The sequence below is a fragment of the Chrysemys picta genome, chromosome 5 (assembly GCF_011386835.1).
Source record: "Chrysemys picta bellii isolate R12L10 chromosome 5, ASM1138683v2, whole genome shotgun sequence".
NCBI lineage: Eukaryota > Metazoa > Chordata > Testudines > Emydidae > Chrysemys > Chrysemys picta.
The window spans coordinates 110800940-110817008 of record NC_088795.1 but is presented as its reverse complement, the minus strand read 5'-3'; the positions used below and the strand labels follow the sequence as shown (position 1 = coordinate 110817008).

The 16069-nt window shown below is 43.4% G+C and overlaps 1 protein-coding gene across 6 annotated transcripts in view; it reads right to left on the bottom strand.

Annotated features, from left to right (window-relative positions):
* The window catches only part of KCNIP4 (potassium voltage-gated channel interacting protein 4), a 404115-nt gene that overhangs the window by 21030 nt on the left and 367016 nt on the right, over window positions 1-16069 (bottom strand). For all 6 annotated transcript variants that reach the window (XM_042855423.2, XM_005303438.5, XM_042855424.2 and 3 more), the window contains exon 4: window positions 5124-5194. In XM_042855423.2, the coding sequence (XP_042711357.1) occupies window positions 5124-5194 (71 nt within the window). The remainder of the gene's footprint in view (window positions 1-5123; window positions 5195-16069) is intronic.

Genomic DNA, 16069 nt, shown 5'->3' with positions numbered 1-16069 from the left:
CACAGCTGCTGAAAAACTTCCAGCACCAGTGCATGGTGCACATGTGCACCCGCCTTTCAAATTCATATAGTGACCATCACTCGAAGAAGAACCAATGTTTTAGATTCTCGGTTTTGACTCTTGCACCTTTTATGAGCCCTACACTCATTTAAAGTTTTGTGTGTGTTTGTGTGGGGACGGGGGGTCCAAATAAACTCTACTTGAACCTCCGGCAGAGCTGCAGAAATCCAAATTGAAAGAATTCTAAAGGTTTACCGCATGAACATTTTTTCTGAACACTTCAGACTTGTTTACAAATGCATTGTTCAGGAGCTGAAGGCAGGCACAGACTGCTTTTGCCGGATTGGGTTTGAGGCTTTGGGAAAGGAAGGCTATAGCTTGGTGCCTCGCCTTTGGGAGATAAGCCATGGCTATGAGGCAAACCCAAAGTCGGATCAGGGCTGCTCACTCAGCTATGACTCAGACAATCTGGGCCCTAATGCAGTACAAAATTATGCATGTATTTAATTTCAAGCATACAAGTAGTCCCACTGAGTTAAAAGTGACAACTCAAAGGCTTAAAATTTAAGCATCTACATAAACCTTTGCAAGACTGGGGCTCAAATGGGGTGTAATACATAGTTATGCCATATCCTCACTCCTCACTGCAGCTGCTGGTTGAAAAATGGAGTGAAAATGCCTCAAAAAAGTTGGAGCATAGGATTACTTTCTCCGTTCTCCACAATTCCAGCAAATCCATGTTTTTTATTATATTCCTACAAATTAGGTTGGTAAAGGAGAACATCGAGGAAAGGAAATTGCACTTCTTCTGGCTCTTCCTGTACCAATCCAGACAGCCTATTTATATAGGTTTCAGAGTAGCAGCCGTGTTAGTCTGTATCCTCAAAAAGAAGAACAGGAGTACTTGTGGCATCTTAGAGACTAACAAATTTATTAGAGCATAAGCTTTCGTGGACTACAGCCCAGTACTTGTGGCATCTTAGAGACTAACAAATTTATAGAGCATAAGTGGGCTGTAGTCCACGAAAGCTTATGCTCTAATAAATTTGTTAGTCTCTAAGGAGCCACAAGTACTCCTGTTCTTCCTATTTATATAAAAGCCCATGTGATTTGTTCTTGATATAATGAGGTTATAGATAGAGAGCATTTTAGCAGTAAATACCATTTACCACAACTACTAAGGAAACAGCTGGTGATAAACCAGTATTTATGCCCCAGCTTTCTAGAGCTTTTCCTCTCTGTTTTCTTTTACTGGCTGGAGGACAGCCATACCTACAATATGAATCAGTATAGAAAAAACTTGGCAAGGTTGCAATTTATGAGTAAGGAAAATTATTCCTTCTAGAATAATTTCTTCACACTGCCTAATGAATCTACATGCTGTCTATAGTTAACTACTGGGTAATATGTTTAGAAATTTTTTACACTACTTTAAAGAATAAAAAGAAGTACTTAGGTATTCATATTCTGCAGTTAGTTTGTAGGTATTATGCTGCTACATATTAAAAGAATGTTGGGCCAGTTTCCTTAAATCGCAATAAAGCTACTCTGGATTTAACACCAGTATAAATGAGATCTGGATCACTCTACCTAGGTTAATACTGTACAAAATTGAACCTGAAAACCTAGGCTGGAAATGAACAAAACAGAATCTCATTTTTATTTTTCTGTTTCCTTTTTTCAAAGCCCTTAGTGTACATAGGACTTCACTTAGGTGTGTTCAAATCCCCTAGAACAGAGATTCTCAAACTGTGGTCCGGTCTGCGAGCTCCATTCAGGTGGTCCGTGGATAGTTCCCTCTAAGGTGCACGCCTGGGCAGCTGCACACAAGAAAATGAAGGGCCACCCACCTAATTAGTGGAGCCGCACAGGCATGGCTCCCCAAGGCCACCACCTCACCTTACATGTGCGTCTTCTCCAGGGTCCAGGCACCTAATTAGTTTGGAATTTGGGACATGCAGGGCTGCAGCAGCCAGAGAAAGAGGCGACTTTCCTCAGCTCCAGAGCTGCGGCTGCCGGGGAGAGATGGGCCTCCTTCCTAGCCTCAGCTCTGTGGCTGCTGTGGCGGGGGGAGAGACCCCCCTCCTTCCCAGCCTCAGCTCAGGGGCTGCCGCGGCAGGGAGAGATAGTACATCCATCGCATTAGAAAGGTCAGACTACTTACTGATATTAAAATATGAGTTGTGTGCTTTTATTTGTAGAACAAAAAATGTTAATTATTATAATGTTTTTTATATAACACTTTTATCCAATGCACTTTACAATAGTTAGCTAACGGTACAAACAACATTTGGAAAGATCATTAAGTGGTCCGCCGAGACACACAGCAATTTTCAAGTGGTCCGTGGAAAAAAAAGTTTGAGAACCACTGCCCTAGAAACTATCACAGAATAAGGCCAGACATGCCCTGCCCTTTTTAGGGCTTATTTCACACATGATGAAAAAACAACACAATGGCATGGGAAAGATGCAGGAGCTCCTTTTGCTGTGACTTTTTTCAATAACAGACAATAACAGCAGAAATGTGACTAGAAAATTGGTGCAAACAATTCTTTGCCAGGGTTGCCTCTGTTGAATAATATATGCTAATACTATATGTATTATCCACACCATATTAGTATACATTAAGCACAAATAGCATTAAGCACAAATATTATAGCAGTTATATTGCCTAAATTGGCTATGTTTTTTTATATAACCAACCCTGCTCACTTATGTTAAGTTTTGCGTATCCCAACACATAGTCAACCTGTGGAACTCATTGCCAGGGGATGTTGTGAAGGCCAAAAGTACAGCTGGGTTCAAAAGTGAATTAGGTAAGTTCACGGGGGATAGGTCGATCAATGGCTATTGGCCAAGATGGTCAGGGACGAAACCCCATTCTCTGGGTGTCCCTAAACCTCTGATTGACAGAAACTGGGAGTGGATGACAGGAGACAGATCACTTGATAACGGCCCTGTTCTGTTCATTCCTTGTGAAGCATCTGGCATTGGCCACTGTTGGGAGTTACAGCGGGTTACTGGGCTAGATAGACCATTGGTCTGACCCAGCATGGCCATTTTTATATTCTTCCCTTGCATTCACTGAAGTAAGTTTTGTTTTCAGCAAATAGGTAAACTGTCAAGATCAGGGCAGATGAGTGCTTTACCATAGTAACAGAAAGGGAGTTGCTCTCACAAGCCTGTACAGGAATGTCCCAAAGGAAGAGGACAAGACATCTGATTGTTCTACCCTAGTACAAACCTAGGAGGTGCCTCATGTCCTTCTGAAATACATGTGTTCAGAACAAAGAGATAAGCAGTACACCATTGTACCAGAAAAACAAGATAGAAAGCTGATCGGATAAATCTAGTTTCATATGATGTACATAGTACTTTTTACTTGTGAACAGGTAGGGTATAAAAAGATGGCTTTAGGGGTGTAACTTGGGGAGTTCATCTTTTGTGATGTAAATGTAACAATGCAGCATGAGAAAGCTTCCCAGACTGGTATCATAAAGAACCTGTTTCCTGTACTATATTATTATTATTGGCTTATAGCAGGGGTCGGCAACTTCTGGCACGCAGCTCGCCAGGGTAAGTACCCTGGTGGGCCGGGCCAGTTTGTTTACCTGCCGCATCGGCAGGTTCGGCTGATCACGGCTCCCACTGGCCGCGGTTCGCCGTCCCAGGCCAATGGGGGCTGCGGGAAGCTGTGCGGGCCGAGAGATGTGCTGGCCGCGGCTTCCCACCACCCCCATTGGCCTGGAGCAGCGAACCGCAGCCAGTGGGAGCCGCGATCGGCTGAATCTGCCGACTCGGCAGGTAAACAAACTGGCCCGGCCTGCCAGGGTGCTTACCCTGGCGAGCCGCGTGACAGAGGTTGCCGACCGCTGGCTTATAGCAATAAACCTGACTAACATGGGTTATTTGGTCTCTTGAGTATATTTCGTAACGAACCAAAGTGTGATCAAGCAAATGACTATGCACTATCAAAACCTCTTCTGTTGTCAGTTTGAGGAGAAAGGAGGAGCAACCCATCAGTCCATCTATCAAAGATATGGATTAAGGCCCTCATTCTGCTTTGGCACCGCAAAGAGCCTCCTTGACTTCAGTTGGCAGAGGTCCACCTCATGGATCCAGACGCAGAATAAGGGCCCATGTGTTTTCAAATAAACCTAAAGCCTAAACAAAATCTTGTTGCTGTTTTCTTTTTAAATATAGCAAAACCCCAATGAATTTGGTTTTTATACACAGTAGTCACAGAAAACGTGCTTGGCAAAGGCACCTGCTTCCATGTTGTTCAGATTACAAGTACGCATCAATAATAAAAGGGTGAAAATACTTGTAAAATTGTCCTGTGTAATCCCGCATCATTGCCAGACTCTGAGAGAAATTATTCTCTTACAAACTAGCACATGTGAGAAATTTCAGACTAATTTAAAATTGGGCTTATTTTAGCTAGTCACCTTAACGGTGAAGAGAGTAGCAGCTCTCCATGACGGACGTGACATAAAATAAACATATTCTTTAGAGGTGAATTGAAAGACTTTTTAAATTCCATGACCTAAGATCATGGTTCTCGTTCAATATTTGATGACACACATCACTACTGCAAAAAACACACCAGGGAGTTGTGCTCTTTACCATGCTATTGATGATGTCATCTGATGTGGCAGGCAAAGTGCAAGAACTCTGAAATCATGTCTTGGCATTCAAGTGGAGGAAGAGCTTATTTTAAATGCTTATGTTGTACAGTACATTTGCCATGAAGCCACATTTTTCTAAATGTAAAGCTTGCTCCTGGAAACTACTTGTGCATGTGACTAATCCTTATTTAATTGAGTAGTCCCATTAACTTCAATTGGAGTTGAGAGCACTTGTCATCTCACAGGAGGCACTCAGCAAGATCATATGTTCTTATATGTCACTTGCATCTAATTCAGGTTGCCTTTTAAACGAACATTACATCAGAAGCACAGTTTGAGTTACAATGCTGAGAGATGCAGCTCTAAAATAATAATGGTTATTGCCAATGCATTGGAAAAACTTGAAATCTGGACCACAGCTAAAAAAGCTAAGTTGGTGAGCAACAGAGGCACATACATTCAGTCCTAGAGTTAAAAACTGATAAAAGCACTTACCTCAAAACTCACAGATCCATTGTGATCAGTGTCGAATGCATTAAAGAGAAAATGTGCATAGGTTGTAGAATCTAAAATTTAAAAACAGAAAGTGTGTTCCTTAGTAAGTGCATTTTAAAACATTACCTGATACCCTAACACATATTTTCTTTAATTTTCTTCAATGAAAATTTTTAGCCAGGGCTAAATTTTAACTCCAACCTTAATCAGGTTTCTCTTTTTGCAGGAACAAAATTGTAATTAATTACACAAATAATTACATCCTCAAAAATAGCCTCAAAAATAGAGGCTACGTTTTAAAAAATCTATCCTTATGTACTCTCATCATCATTACTACATGGAAAGGATCATTCACTGTCGTATGACTTTATTGTGACTATTATAATACGCTCAGTACACCTCTACCCCGATATAACGCGACCCGATATAACACAAATTCTGATATAAGGTGGTAAAGCAGTGCTCCGGGGGGGGCGGGGCTGCGCACTCCAGCGGATCAAAGCAAGTTCGATATAACGCGGTTTCACCTATAACGCGGTAAGATTTTTTGGCTCCTGAGGACAGCGTTTTATCGAGGTAGAGGTGTATTTACAAAATGGTCTGTATTTGCTCAGGGCTCTGCTCATCAGATAAGGGACCATAACTGGAGTTCTGTATCCTGACCTGCATAAGAAGATGTTCATTTGTTCGCTTTTAAGGAAGAAACGAAGCACAACTGTCAATGTATTTGGTGGATTATTTTTATTTTGAAGGGAACCATGTTATCCAATTTGTAACTGAACTTGCCAGCAGGCTTCTACATGAATGAGCACTGGAGATGAACACTGATTGTCTGGTGTGATCAGTAAGTTAAAAATATGACTGAATATTCAAACAAGTGATCCATTTATTAAACAACTATTTTATTCTCCCTGAGTATAGTGAATACTGCTATATTGATGTACTTTGAAAAATAAATGTAGAACACAATAAAAATGTGCCAAACCTCTAAATCAGGGATCTCAAATCACCACAAGGGCCACATGAGGACTAGTACATTGGCCTGAGGGCCGCATCACTGACAACTTTTCATATAAAAGTACAAAAGCCTCCCCTCTCTCCCCCCCCGGCCTCACCCCCACTCCACCCCTTCGATGAGGCCCCACCCCTTCCCCACCCCATTCCAACCCCTTCCCCAAAGTCCCCACACCAACTCGCCCCCTCCCTGCCCCTATTCCAACCCCTTCCCCAAATCCTCGCACTTGCCCCGCCTCTTCTCTGCCTCCTCCCCCCTCCCTCCTGGAAAGTGCTATGTGCTGCCAAACAGCTGTTTGGCGATGGGAAGCACCTGGAGGTAGGCAGAGGAGCTGGGACACGGCGTGCTGAGGGGAAGGGGGCCAGCAGGTGAGGGGAGCTTGGCGGCCGCAGCAAATAACTCCGCGGGCCGCTGCGTGTTTGAGACCCCTGCTCTAAATATTTACATATGGCTGTCTCCCATTAGGGACTCCATAAGCTAAAAAGTGGGGATTGTTTTATTTGGAGGATTTTTTGTGGTATTTGTCATCATAGCACCTGAGCACAAACACTAAGGAATTTGTCCTGACAATTCCCTTGTAACATAGGGTAATATCTTCCTCTTTTTATCAATGCAGAACTGAGGCACAAAGAGCTAAGAAGTCTCATTTTAAGAGGTGAGAGCTCCTGCAGCAAAAAAAAACAAAAAACAAAAAACAGATGACATGTGACCCAGCTTATCAGAGTCCTAGTCTAATGCCTTAACCACAACACCAGCCTTCCTCTCTCTGAGCTCCCAAGAGTTCTCTGGATTTCCGTTCCCACCCTAACACACCCAAAACCTGTGCTAGAACACCATGCAAGTTAATACTGCCTGAGGTAGTATTTACTTGCCCTACTTTCCTCTCCACACTTTATATATGTAATCCCGCCCCATGTATTCGTATTGGCTTTTCTATAGTGCTCATTACCTTAATAACTAACTACCTCACAAACCTGAATTAATTTTAGTCTCAGAAAATTCTTGTGAGGCAAGGAAGTATTATTATTTTATAGATGAGGAACTAAGGCAAAGAGAGATTCAAGCTGATTGCCCAAGGTCATGCAGGGAAAACCAAAGATGAACTTATCGTGGGTGTTCCTCTGGGAGAAGGGATGATCCTGCCTAAAGGTGATAAATTTCTGCGGCCTCATTATGGCAGGTGCAGCTCATTAACTCTAGCTTGGATGATCTAATACTTAGTCCTGCCTTATGTGCAGGATCCTGGATTAGAAGACCTCTTGAGGTCCCTTCCAGTCCTCCGATTCTATGAAAGTTACCCTTTACACTATTCTGTTACCCTCCTGTTTCATCACCTTCCCATCATATCACATTAAAATTTGTACTCCATGTCACATCTTCTGGTGTTAGTGGCAGCACTCCTGAGTGGCATGCTTACAGAACAACACAAGGTCTTATCAGGAAGCAACCTTGTTACTGCCCGAGAAGTCCTTTTCTGTCTAGCAGGATCTACAGGGGACTAAACCATTGGCTCCTGTGTACACTATTTGCATTTCTGTTTTATCAAAATCATTTTAACCTTGAAAAACTGGTCACACTGTGCAGGGCCAAAACAATCTTCTTGCATTGGATCTATCAATGGCATTTACTCTAGGCCAGGGGTTCTCAAACTTCATTGCACCGCGACCCCCTTCTGACAACAAACATTACTTCACGACCTCAGGAAGTCTGAGCCCGCCTGAGCCCCACTACTCTGAGTGGGGGGTGGGAGCAAAGCCTGAGCCTCACCGCTCTGGGCAGGGGGTCCAAAGCTGAAGCACAAGGGCTTCAGCCCCAGGCTGGGGGCCTGCAACCTGAGCCCCGCCACCCAGGGCTGAAGTCCTTGGGCTTTGGCTTCAGCCCTGGGCAGTGGGGCTCGGGTTTTAGCCCTGGGCCACAGCAAGTCTAAGCCAGCCCTAGTGACCCCATTCAAAGGAGGTCATGACCCACTTTGGCATCCCGACCCACAGTTTCAGAACCACTGCTCTAGGCTGTATCCTAATGGAGGCAAAATTCCCATTTTCAACTTTAAAAAACCCAAGCCAAAACTCATGACTTTTATCTGAATAAGGACTGCAAATAGCTTAGTCCTTATTACAGTATGTTAATTTGGTATTATATACATTAATTATTGTAGGAACAAACCCAGCAGTGTTTGAACATATGTTAATAATGCATTTTCATTGCATTCAAAAAGAAAATACTGTTGAGACATAGTATCAGAGGGGTAGCCGTGTTAGTCTGAATCTGTAAAAAGCAACAGAGGGTCCTGGGGCACCTTTAAGACTAACAGAAGTATTGGGAGCATAAGCTTTCGTGGGTAGGAACCTCACTTCTTCAGATGCATTCTGAAGCTTATGCTCCCAATACTTCTGTTAATCTTAAAGGTGCCCCAGGACCTTCTGTTGCTTGCTGAGACATAGACAATCACAACACTGGATGGATGGCTAAGTACCAACCATCAGTCAAATCCCCATTTTAATTTAAAGAAGAACAGGAGTACTTGTGGCACCTTAGAGACTAACAAATTTATTAGAGCATAAGCTTTCGTGGACTACAGCCCACTTCTTCGGATGCATATAGAATGGAACATATATTGAGGAGATATATATACACACATACAGAGAGCATAAACAGGTGGGAGTTGTCTTACCAACTCTGAGAGGCCAATTAATTAAGAGAAAAAAAAACTTTTGAAGTGATAATCAAGCTAGCCCAGTACAGACAGTTTGATAAGAAGTGTGAGAATACTTACAAGGGGAGATAGATTCAATGTTTGTAATGGCTCAGCCATTCCCAGTCCTTATTCAAACCGGAGTTGATTGTGTCTAGTGTCTGCTGAGCTAGAATTGATATGCAAACTCTGAAACCTGTCATTATGCAAGGCACTGCATTTAGCCGTATGGAATGGAAATCCATCAACCTCATGAAAAAACTCGTACAGATACAGACAGACATCATCTTCCTTTCCAAATGCAAGCAGATGGACATCATACCAAAAGGACTAAAGGTAAAAAATCCATTACAATCTACATATCACACAGACTATGCTGAGAGACTGTGTCACACACTCTCAAAGAAACTGCGAAACCACCTGATCAGCATCCTATACAGCAAACAGGGAAAGATTAAGAATGAGCTCTCAGAACTGGATACTCTCATAAGAAACCAAACTTCCACACAAACTTCCTCATGGATAGACTTTACAAAAACTAGACAAGCCATTTACAAGACAAACTTTGCCTCTCTACAAAGGAAAAAGGACACTAAACTATCTAAACTGCTACATGCCACAAGCAGCCACAACAGTAGTTCCCTTAACCCACCCAGCAATATTGTTAATCTTTCCAGCTATGCTCTTAGCCCAGCATAAGAGTCTGTCCTATCTCGGGGCCTCTCCTTTTGTCCCTCCAGACCCATGAATATGATACAGTTCTGCGGTGACCTAGAATCCTACTTTCGACGTCTCCGACTCAAAGAATATTTCCAACATACCTCTGAACAGCATACTAACCCACAGAATCCTCCCTACCAGCACTACAAAAAAAAGGATTCTGCGTGGACTCCTCCGGACGGTCGAAACAACAGACTGGATTTCTACATAGATTGCTTCCGTCGACGTGCAAAGGCTGAAATTGTGGAAAAGCAACATCACTTGCCACATAACCTCAGCCATGCAGAACACAACGCCATCTACAGCCTCAGAAACAACCCTGACATCATAATCAAAAAGGCTGACAAAGGAGGTGCTGTCGTCATCATGAATAAATTGGAATATGACCAGGAGGCTGCTAGACAGCTCTCTAACACCACATTCTACAGGCCGTTATCCTCTGATCCCACTGAGGATTACCTAAAGAAACTACACCATCTGCTAAAAAAACTCCCTGACAAAGCACAGGAACAAATCTGTACAGACACATGCCTAGAACCCCGGCCAGGGGTATTCTATTTGCTACCCAAGATCCATAAACCTGGATATCCTGGACGCCCCATCATCTCAGGCATTGGCACCCTAACATCAGGCTTGTCTGGTTATGTAGACTCTCTCCTCAGACTCTATGCTACCAGCACTCCCAGCTATCTTCGAGACACCACTGACTTCCTGAGGAAACTACAATCCATCGGTGATCTTCCAGAAAACACCATCCTGGCCACTATGGACGTAGAAGCCCTCTACACCAATATTCCACACAAAGATGGACTACAAGCTATCAGGAACAGTATCCCTGATAATGTCACAGCTAACCTGGTGGCTGAACTTTGTGATTTTGTCCTCACCCACAACTATTTCACATTTGGGGACAATATATACCTTCAAGTCAGCGGCACTGCTATGGGTACCCGCATAGCCCCACAATATGCCAACATTTTTATGGCTGACTTAGAACAACGCTTCCTTAGCTCTCGTCCCCTAACGCCCCTACTCTACTTGCGCTACATTGATGACATCTTCATCATCTGGACCCATGGAAAAGAAGCCCTTGAGGAATTTCACCATGATTTCAATAATTTCCATCCCACCATCAACCTCAGCCTAGATCAATCCACACAAGCGGTCCATTTCCTGGACACTACTGTGCTAATAAGCGATGGTCACATAAATACCACCCTATACCGGAAACCTACTGACTGCTACACTTACCTACATGCCTCCAGCTTCCATCCAGGACACACCACACGATCCATTGTCTACAGCCAAGCTCTAAGATATAACCGCATTTGCTCCAATCCCTCGGATAGAGACAAGCACCTACAAGATCTCTATCAAGCATTCTTAAAACTACAATACCCACCTGCTGAAGTGAAAAAACAGATTGACAGAGCCAGACGAGTACCCAGAAGTCACCTCCTACAAGACAGGCCCAACAAAGAAAATAACAGAACACCACTAGCTGTCACCTTCAGCCTCCAACTAAAACCTCTCCAGCGCATCATCAGAGATCTACAACCTATCCTGAAAGATGATCCTTTACTCTCACAGATCTTGGGAGACAGACCTGTCCTCGCTTACAGACAACCCCCCAACCTAAAGCAAATACTCACCAGCAACCACACATCACTGAACAAAACCACTAACCCAGGAACCTATCCTTGTAACAAAGCCCGATGCCAACTCTGTCCACATATCTATTCAAGTGACATCATCATAGGACCTAATCACATCAGCCATACCATCAGGGGCTCGTTCACCTGCACATCTACCAATGTGATATATGCCATCATGTGCCAGCAATGCCCCTCTGCCATGTACATTGGCCAAACAGGACAGTCTCTACGCAAAAGAATTAATGGACACAAATCTGACATCAGGAATCAAAATACTCAAAAACCAGTGGGAGAACACTTTAACCTGTCTGGTCATTCAGTGACAGACCTGCGGGTGGCTATATTACAACAGAAAAACTTCAAAAACAGACTCCAACGAGAGACTGCTGAGCTAGAATTGATATGCAAACTAGACACAATCAACTCCAGTTTGATTCTCACACTTCTTATCAAACTGTCTGTACTGGGCTAGCTTGATTATCACTTCAAAAGTTTTTTTTTCTCTTAATTAATTGGCCTCTCAGAGTTGGTAAGACAACTCCCACCTGTTTATGCTCTCTGTATGTGTGTATATATATCTCCTCAATATATGTTCCATTCTATATGCATCCGAAGAAGTGGGCTGTAGTCCACGAAAGCTTATGCTCTAATAAATTTGTTAGTCTCTAATGTGCCACAAGTACTCCTGTTCTTCTTTTTGCGGATACAGACTAACACGGCTGCTACTCTGAAACCTGTCATTTTAATTTATTATTTCTTTATTATTTCTGGTATTGGAAGTTTGAAGACTCCAATATAGATCTGAAATTTTAATACATAAAATTTCTGGAATGTATTGAGAGAAGATTTGTTGTGTTGTGGAAGGCGGTATGGGAACTGTCTACAGTAATTTATGTTTATTACAGAATTATAATTCAATGTACACTGATTCTTTAATAATTTTTCTCACTATCATGGTAAAGTGTTCCTGTTTATTTACTGTCTGTTTAGATAGACTATAAATGTGTTAAGACACGATTTTCTATTGTTTACTGCCTTGTTCAGACAACGCATGGCTGAAGGGATACAATTCAATTTTTAATTCTCATTTGTATCATGATGTATGAATAAAAATAATCCATGTTTTCAGAATCTTTTCTTTATAGTGATCTGTTTGTATATTTAAAAATATTCTTTAGGTGACTGTTCCTGCAGTCTTTGTGCAGGTAAAACACCCATTGAGGATGACTGTCAGGGCCGGCTCAAGGCACCAGCCGACCAAGCACATGCCTTGGGTGGTATCTTGGAAGGGGAGGCCAATCTGGGGGTGGCTGGGGGGCACTCGGGTTTTTTTTGTTTTTTTGGTTTGGTGGGACGGCGCTCGAGGTTTTTTGTTGGTTTGTTTTTGTTTCAGCGGCGCGGCACTGCGGGGGGGCGGGGACTGGCGTGGGGCTCGGAGGGGCGGGGGCTTCGGCAGCACGGCACTTTGGGGGGGCAGGGGTTGGCGCGGTGCTCGGGGTTTGGGCGGCGCGGTGCTCGGGGCGGGTGGAGGTTTGGGCTGCGCGGCACTTGGGGGAGGGGCGGGGGTTTGGGCGGCCTGGCGTTCAGCGGGGGCCGGGGGTTTGGGCGGCCCGGCCTGGTGCTCGGCAGGGGTTTGGGTGGTCCAACGCCGCGCTCGGCGCGGGTTTGGGTGGCCTGGCGTGGCACGGCGCTCAGGGGGGCGGGGGTTTCGGCGGCCAGGCACGGCGTTCGGGGGGAGGGGTTGGCAGCACGGCATGGTGCTGGGGGGGGCGGGGGTTTCGGTGGTGCGGCGCTCAGGGGGAGGTGTTACGGCAGGGCAGCGCTCTTTTTTTTGCCTGTGGCAGCAAAAAAGTTAGAGCCGGCCCTGATGACAGGCATTTTGCCTGAAAAAAGACTGCAGAGTGAGGTACTTCAGTGTTTTAAGTAGAGCTACTTAATGTGATCTCTTTCCCACTAAATCTTGAATATTATTCACTGCAGACAGAGCTTGACTTTTTAATGAAATACAGTTTCTCTTCTATGCCCAGGAATCATAACTAGTAGGATACATTAACATTTTGGCAGGCTGCAGCAGGGACAGATATAAAGTCATAATTTGTTTGAGATTCATATCATGTACCTTAAACATCTTAAATATATGTTTTATTGAAGACAAACAGAAGTGGTAGCTACTATGCACCCACCAGCATCCCATTGAACATCCAGGGTAAACAATTTAATAATGGCCCAGTGAGTCCACTGTTATCTGTGACCTGAAAGGTTAGGGATCAAGTCCTAAGTTATATTTTTGGTGGTATGTAAACACATCAGTGGAATTGAACATTGAATGTTGGGAGGCAATGTGCTCCCTTCCTTCATAGATACTGCAATGGTTTTCCTATATACTAGAGAATTTAATGCAGCTACCTTAATTGGGTGCTTTTATAATGTATAAAGCTTTTCTGAAAGCTATTTTTGCCTTATAAAACATGTTCATTTTACTATAGTTCGTCATCATCCATTTGTTATTCGGAACCCAAATCACTCTCTTGTCCCCTTTCTAGCCCGCCTTCCCACTTCTCCTGCACTTTAATGAAATGACTTGCCTGGTAACATGTGAAATTAATGTCCTGAGGGCTGGTGGAAGTCGCTTGATTGCCGTACAGAGGAAATGTTACACCACAGTTGGCTTCCTCAAATGGAATGGGCAGATCCAACAAGAAGTTGTCTCATTTTTTGTATTGTTTACACTCTATGAGCTGCTGATGCATATAGCTACATACAGTACAGGTATGATGATTCTAGGTGTATACCACACCTGTTTCTTTCTAATTAGCTAATCTACAGTAACTCCACACTCAAAGTCGTCCTAGGTAACGTTGTTTCCTTGTTACATTGCTGATCAATTAGGGAACATGCTTGTTTAAAGTTGTGCAATGCTCCCTTCTAATGTCGTTTGGCAGCTGCCTGCTTTGTCCACTGCTTGCAGGAAGAGCAGCCCGCTGCAGCTAGCTGGTGGGGGCTTGAAACCAGGGTGGACCGGCAGCCCCCCTATTAGCTCCCCCTATCAGCTCCCTGCTCCCCTAAATTCCCTGTGCTGCAGCCGCCCAGCAGGCTATCAAATGCAGGCTATCAATTGCCGGCAGTTCAGCTGTCCCTCCCCACACTGCCATGTGCTGCTCCTGCCCTCTGCCTTGGAGCAGCTCCCAGAGATTCTTGCTTACTGTGCAGGGGTGTGGGGGGTGCTAATGTCCCTTTTCCCCTATGCTCCTGCACCCTGCTTCTCCATATAGAGCAGGGAGGGGATACGGAAGGAGAGAGACATAGAGAGCTTGGGGCGGCAGCTGCTGTCTCAACTTCCTGATCCACATAAAAAGACAATGCACTTAAGAGTGGGTCAGCTTACTTAAAGGGGCAGTGTGCATCTCTCTTTCTCCCCCACATACAAGGTGTGTGTCTGTCTCTGTCTGCCATGCTGTCTCCCCTCCCTCGTGTTCATGCTGCCTTGTGTGAGAGGCTACATTAACAACGTGTTAACCCTTGAGGGATCAGCCGAGTGCTAGTTTATCATTTAGCAGCAACGCATTCCCTGGGAAATATCCCTCCCTCTTCCACCCTCTAACTTCACCACCTCAACCAAGCTTCACAATCATCATAGCTGTGAAGAAGTATTAAATTGTTTGTTTAAAATGTATACTGTGTTTATATCTATATAATATATAGTTTTTTGTCTGGTGAAAAAAATTTCCCTGGAACCTAAATCCCCCTATTTAAATTAATTCTTATGGGGAAACTGGATTCACTTAACATTGTTTCGCTTAAAGTTGCACTTTTCAGGAACATAACTACAATGTTAAGCGAGGAGTTACATTATTTATTCTTTTGAATATTCCGATATACATAAAAACAATCCAAGAAAATTTAACTGCAAACTAACTGAAGGTCTCAAATGTGGGGGTAGGAGGAAAGTAGGGCTCGGCAGCCCTGGGGGAAATTCCTTCTGGTTTATGTCTTATGTTACTAAAATCTCATGCTTAAGGGTTTCACAGCTGGTCATCTGCAGAAGTCAGGAAGGAATCGTTTCCCCCAGTGTATTCTCAGATTTTTTTTGTCTTCTTCCTGTGAAGCAGCAGGGAGGCCCACAGCTAGAGGTGGGACATTGCTCCATGCAGCCGTCTGCCCTTGTGGCTCTCTGTGTAGGATCAAAATCTTTATTCTAAACTACTGGAAATTCCTAACACAGCTGAATATTGTAATCCTTACCCAAGCAAATCTCTGTGCGGTTTTCTGCCCGAGTAAGGATTACACTATCAAATCACTATTTTTTCCTTTGTATATTGATATAATTTAAATAGCATGAAAATATCCTTTCACAACAAAAATTGAAAGGGAGACATGAATTTGTGTTGTACTTGCTCTTCCGACAGTGCATAAATATTTTATCTCTGACTAGAAGAATAAAGTTTCAGTAGACAGTCACAGACGAATAGTTCACTTCTTTAATATCAAAGTACTTTTAAAAATAATAATTAGGACATGGAGTCTTCTGAATATGCAAAATGTGAGTGTAAAGGGAAGCAAAATGACATTCTTTAGTATGTGCTTCTTGCAATGAAAATTTGGCTACATAACTGGCCTGACATTTGTAAATTAGTGAAGTTTCTGTATGGGATTTTAAAAAGCAACTCTGCATTGGGCTAACTTGGCTCCCATTGAAATCAATGCCAGTTTTATCACTGGCTTTAATGGGAGCAGAGTTAGGTCAATGCTGGATACTTAAAAATTCCACCTGCCATGCACTGAAATAAGAACATATATCCCCAAATATGACTGACATATCAATCACTATCCTTCCTATATACTTTATAAGGATTACTTGAATTTT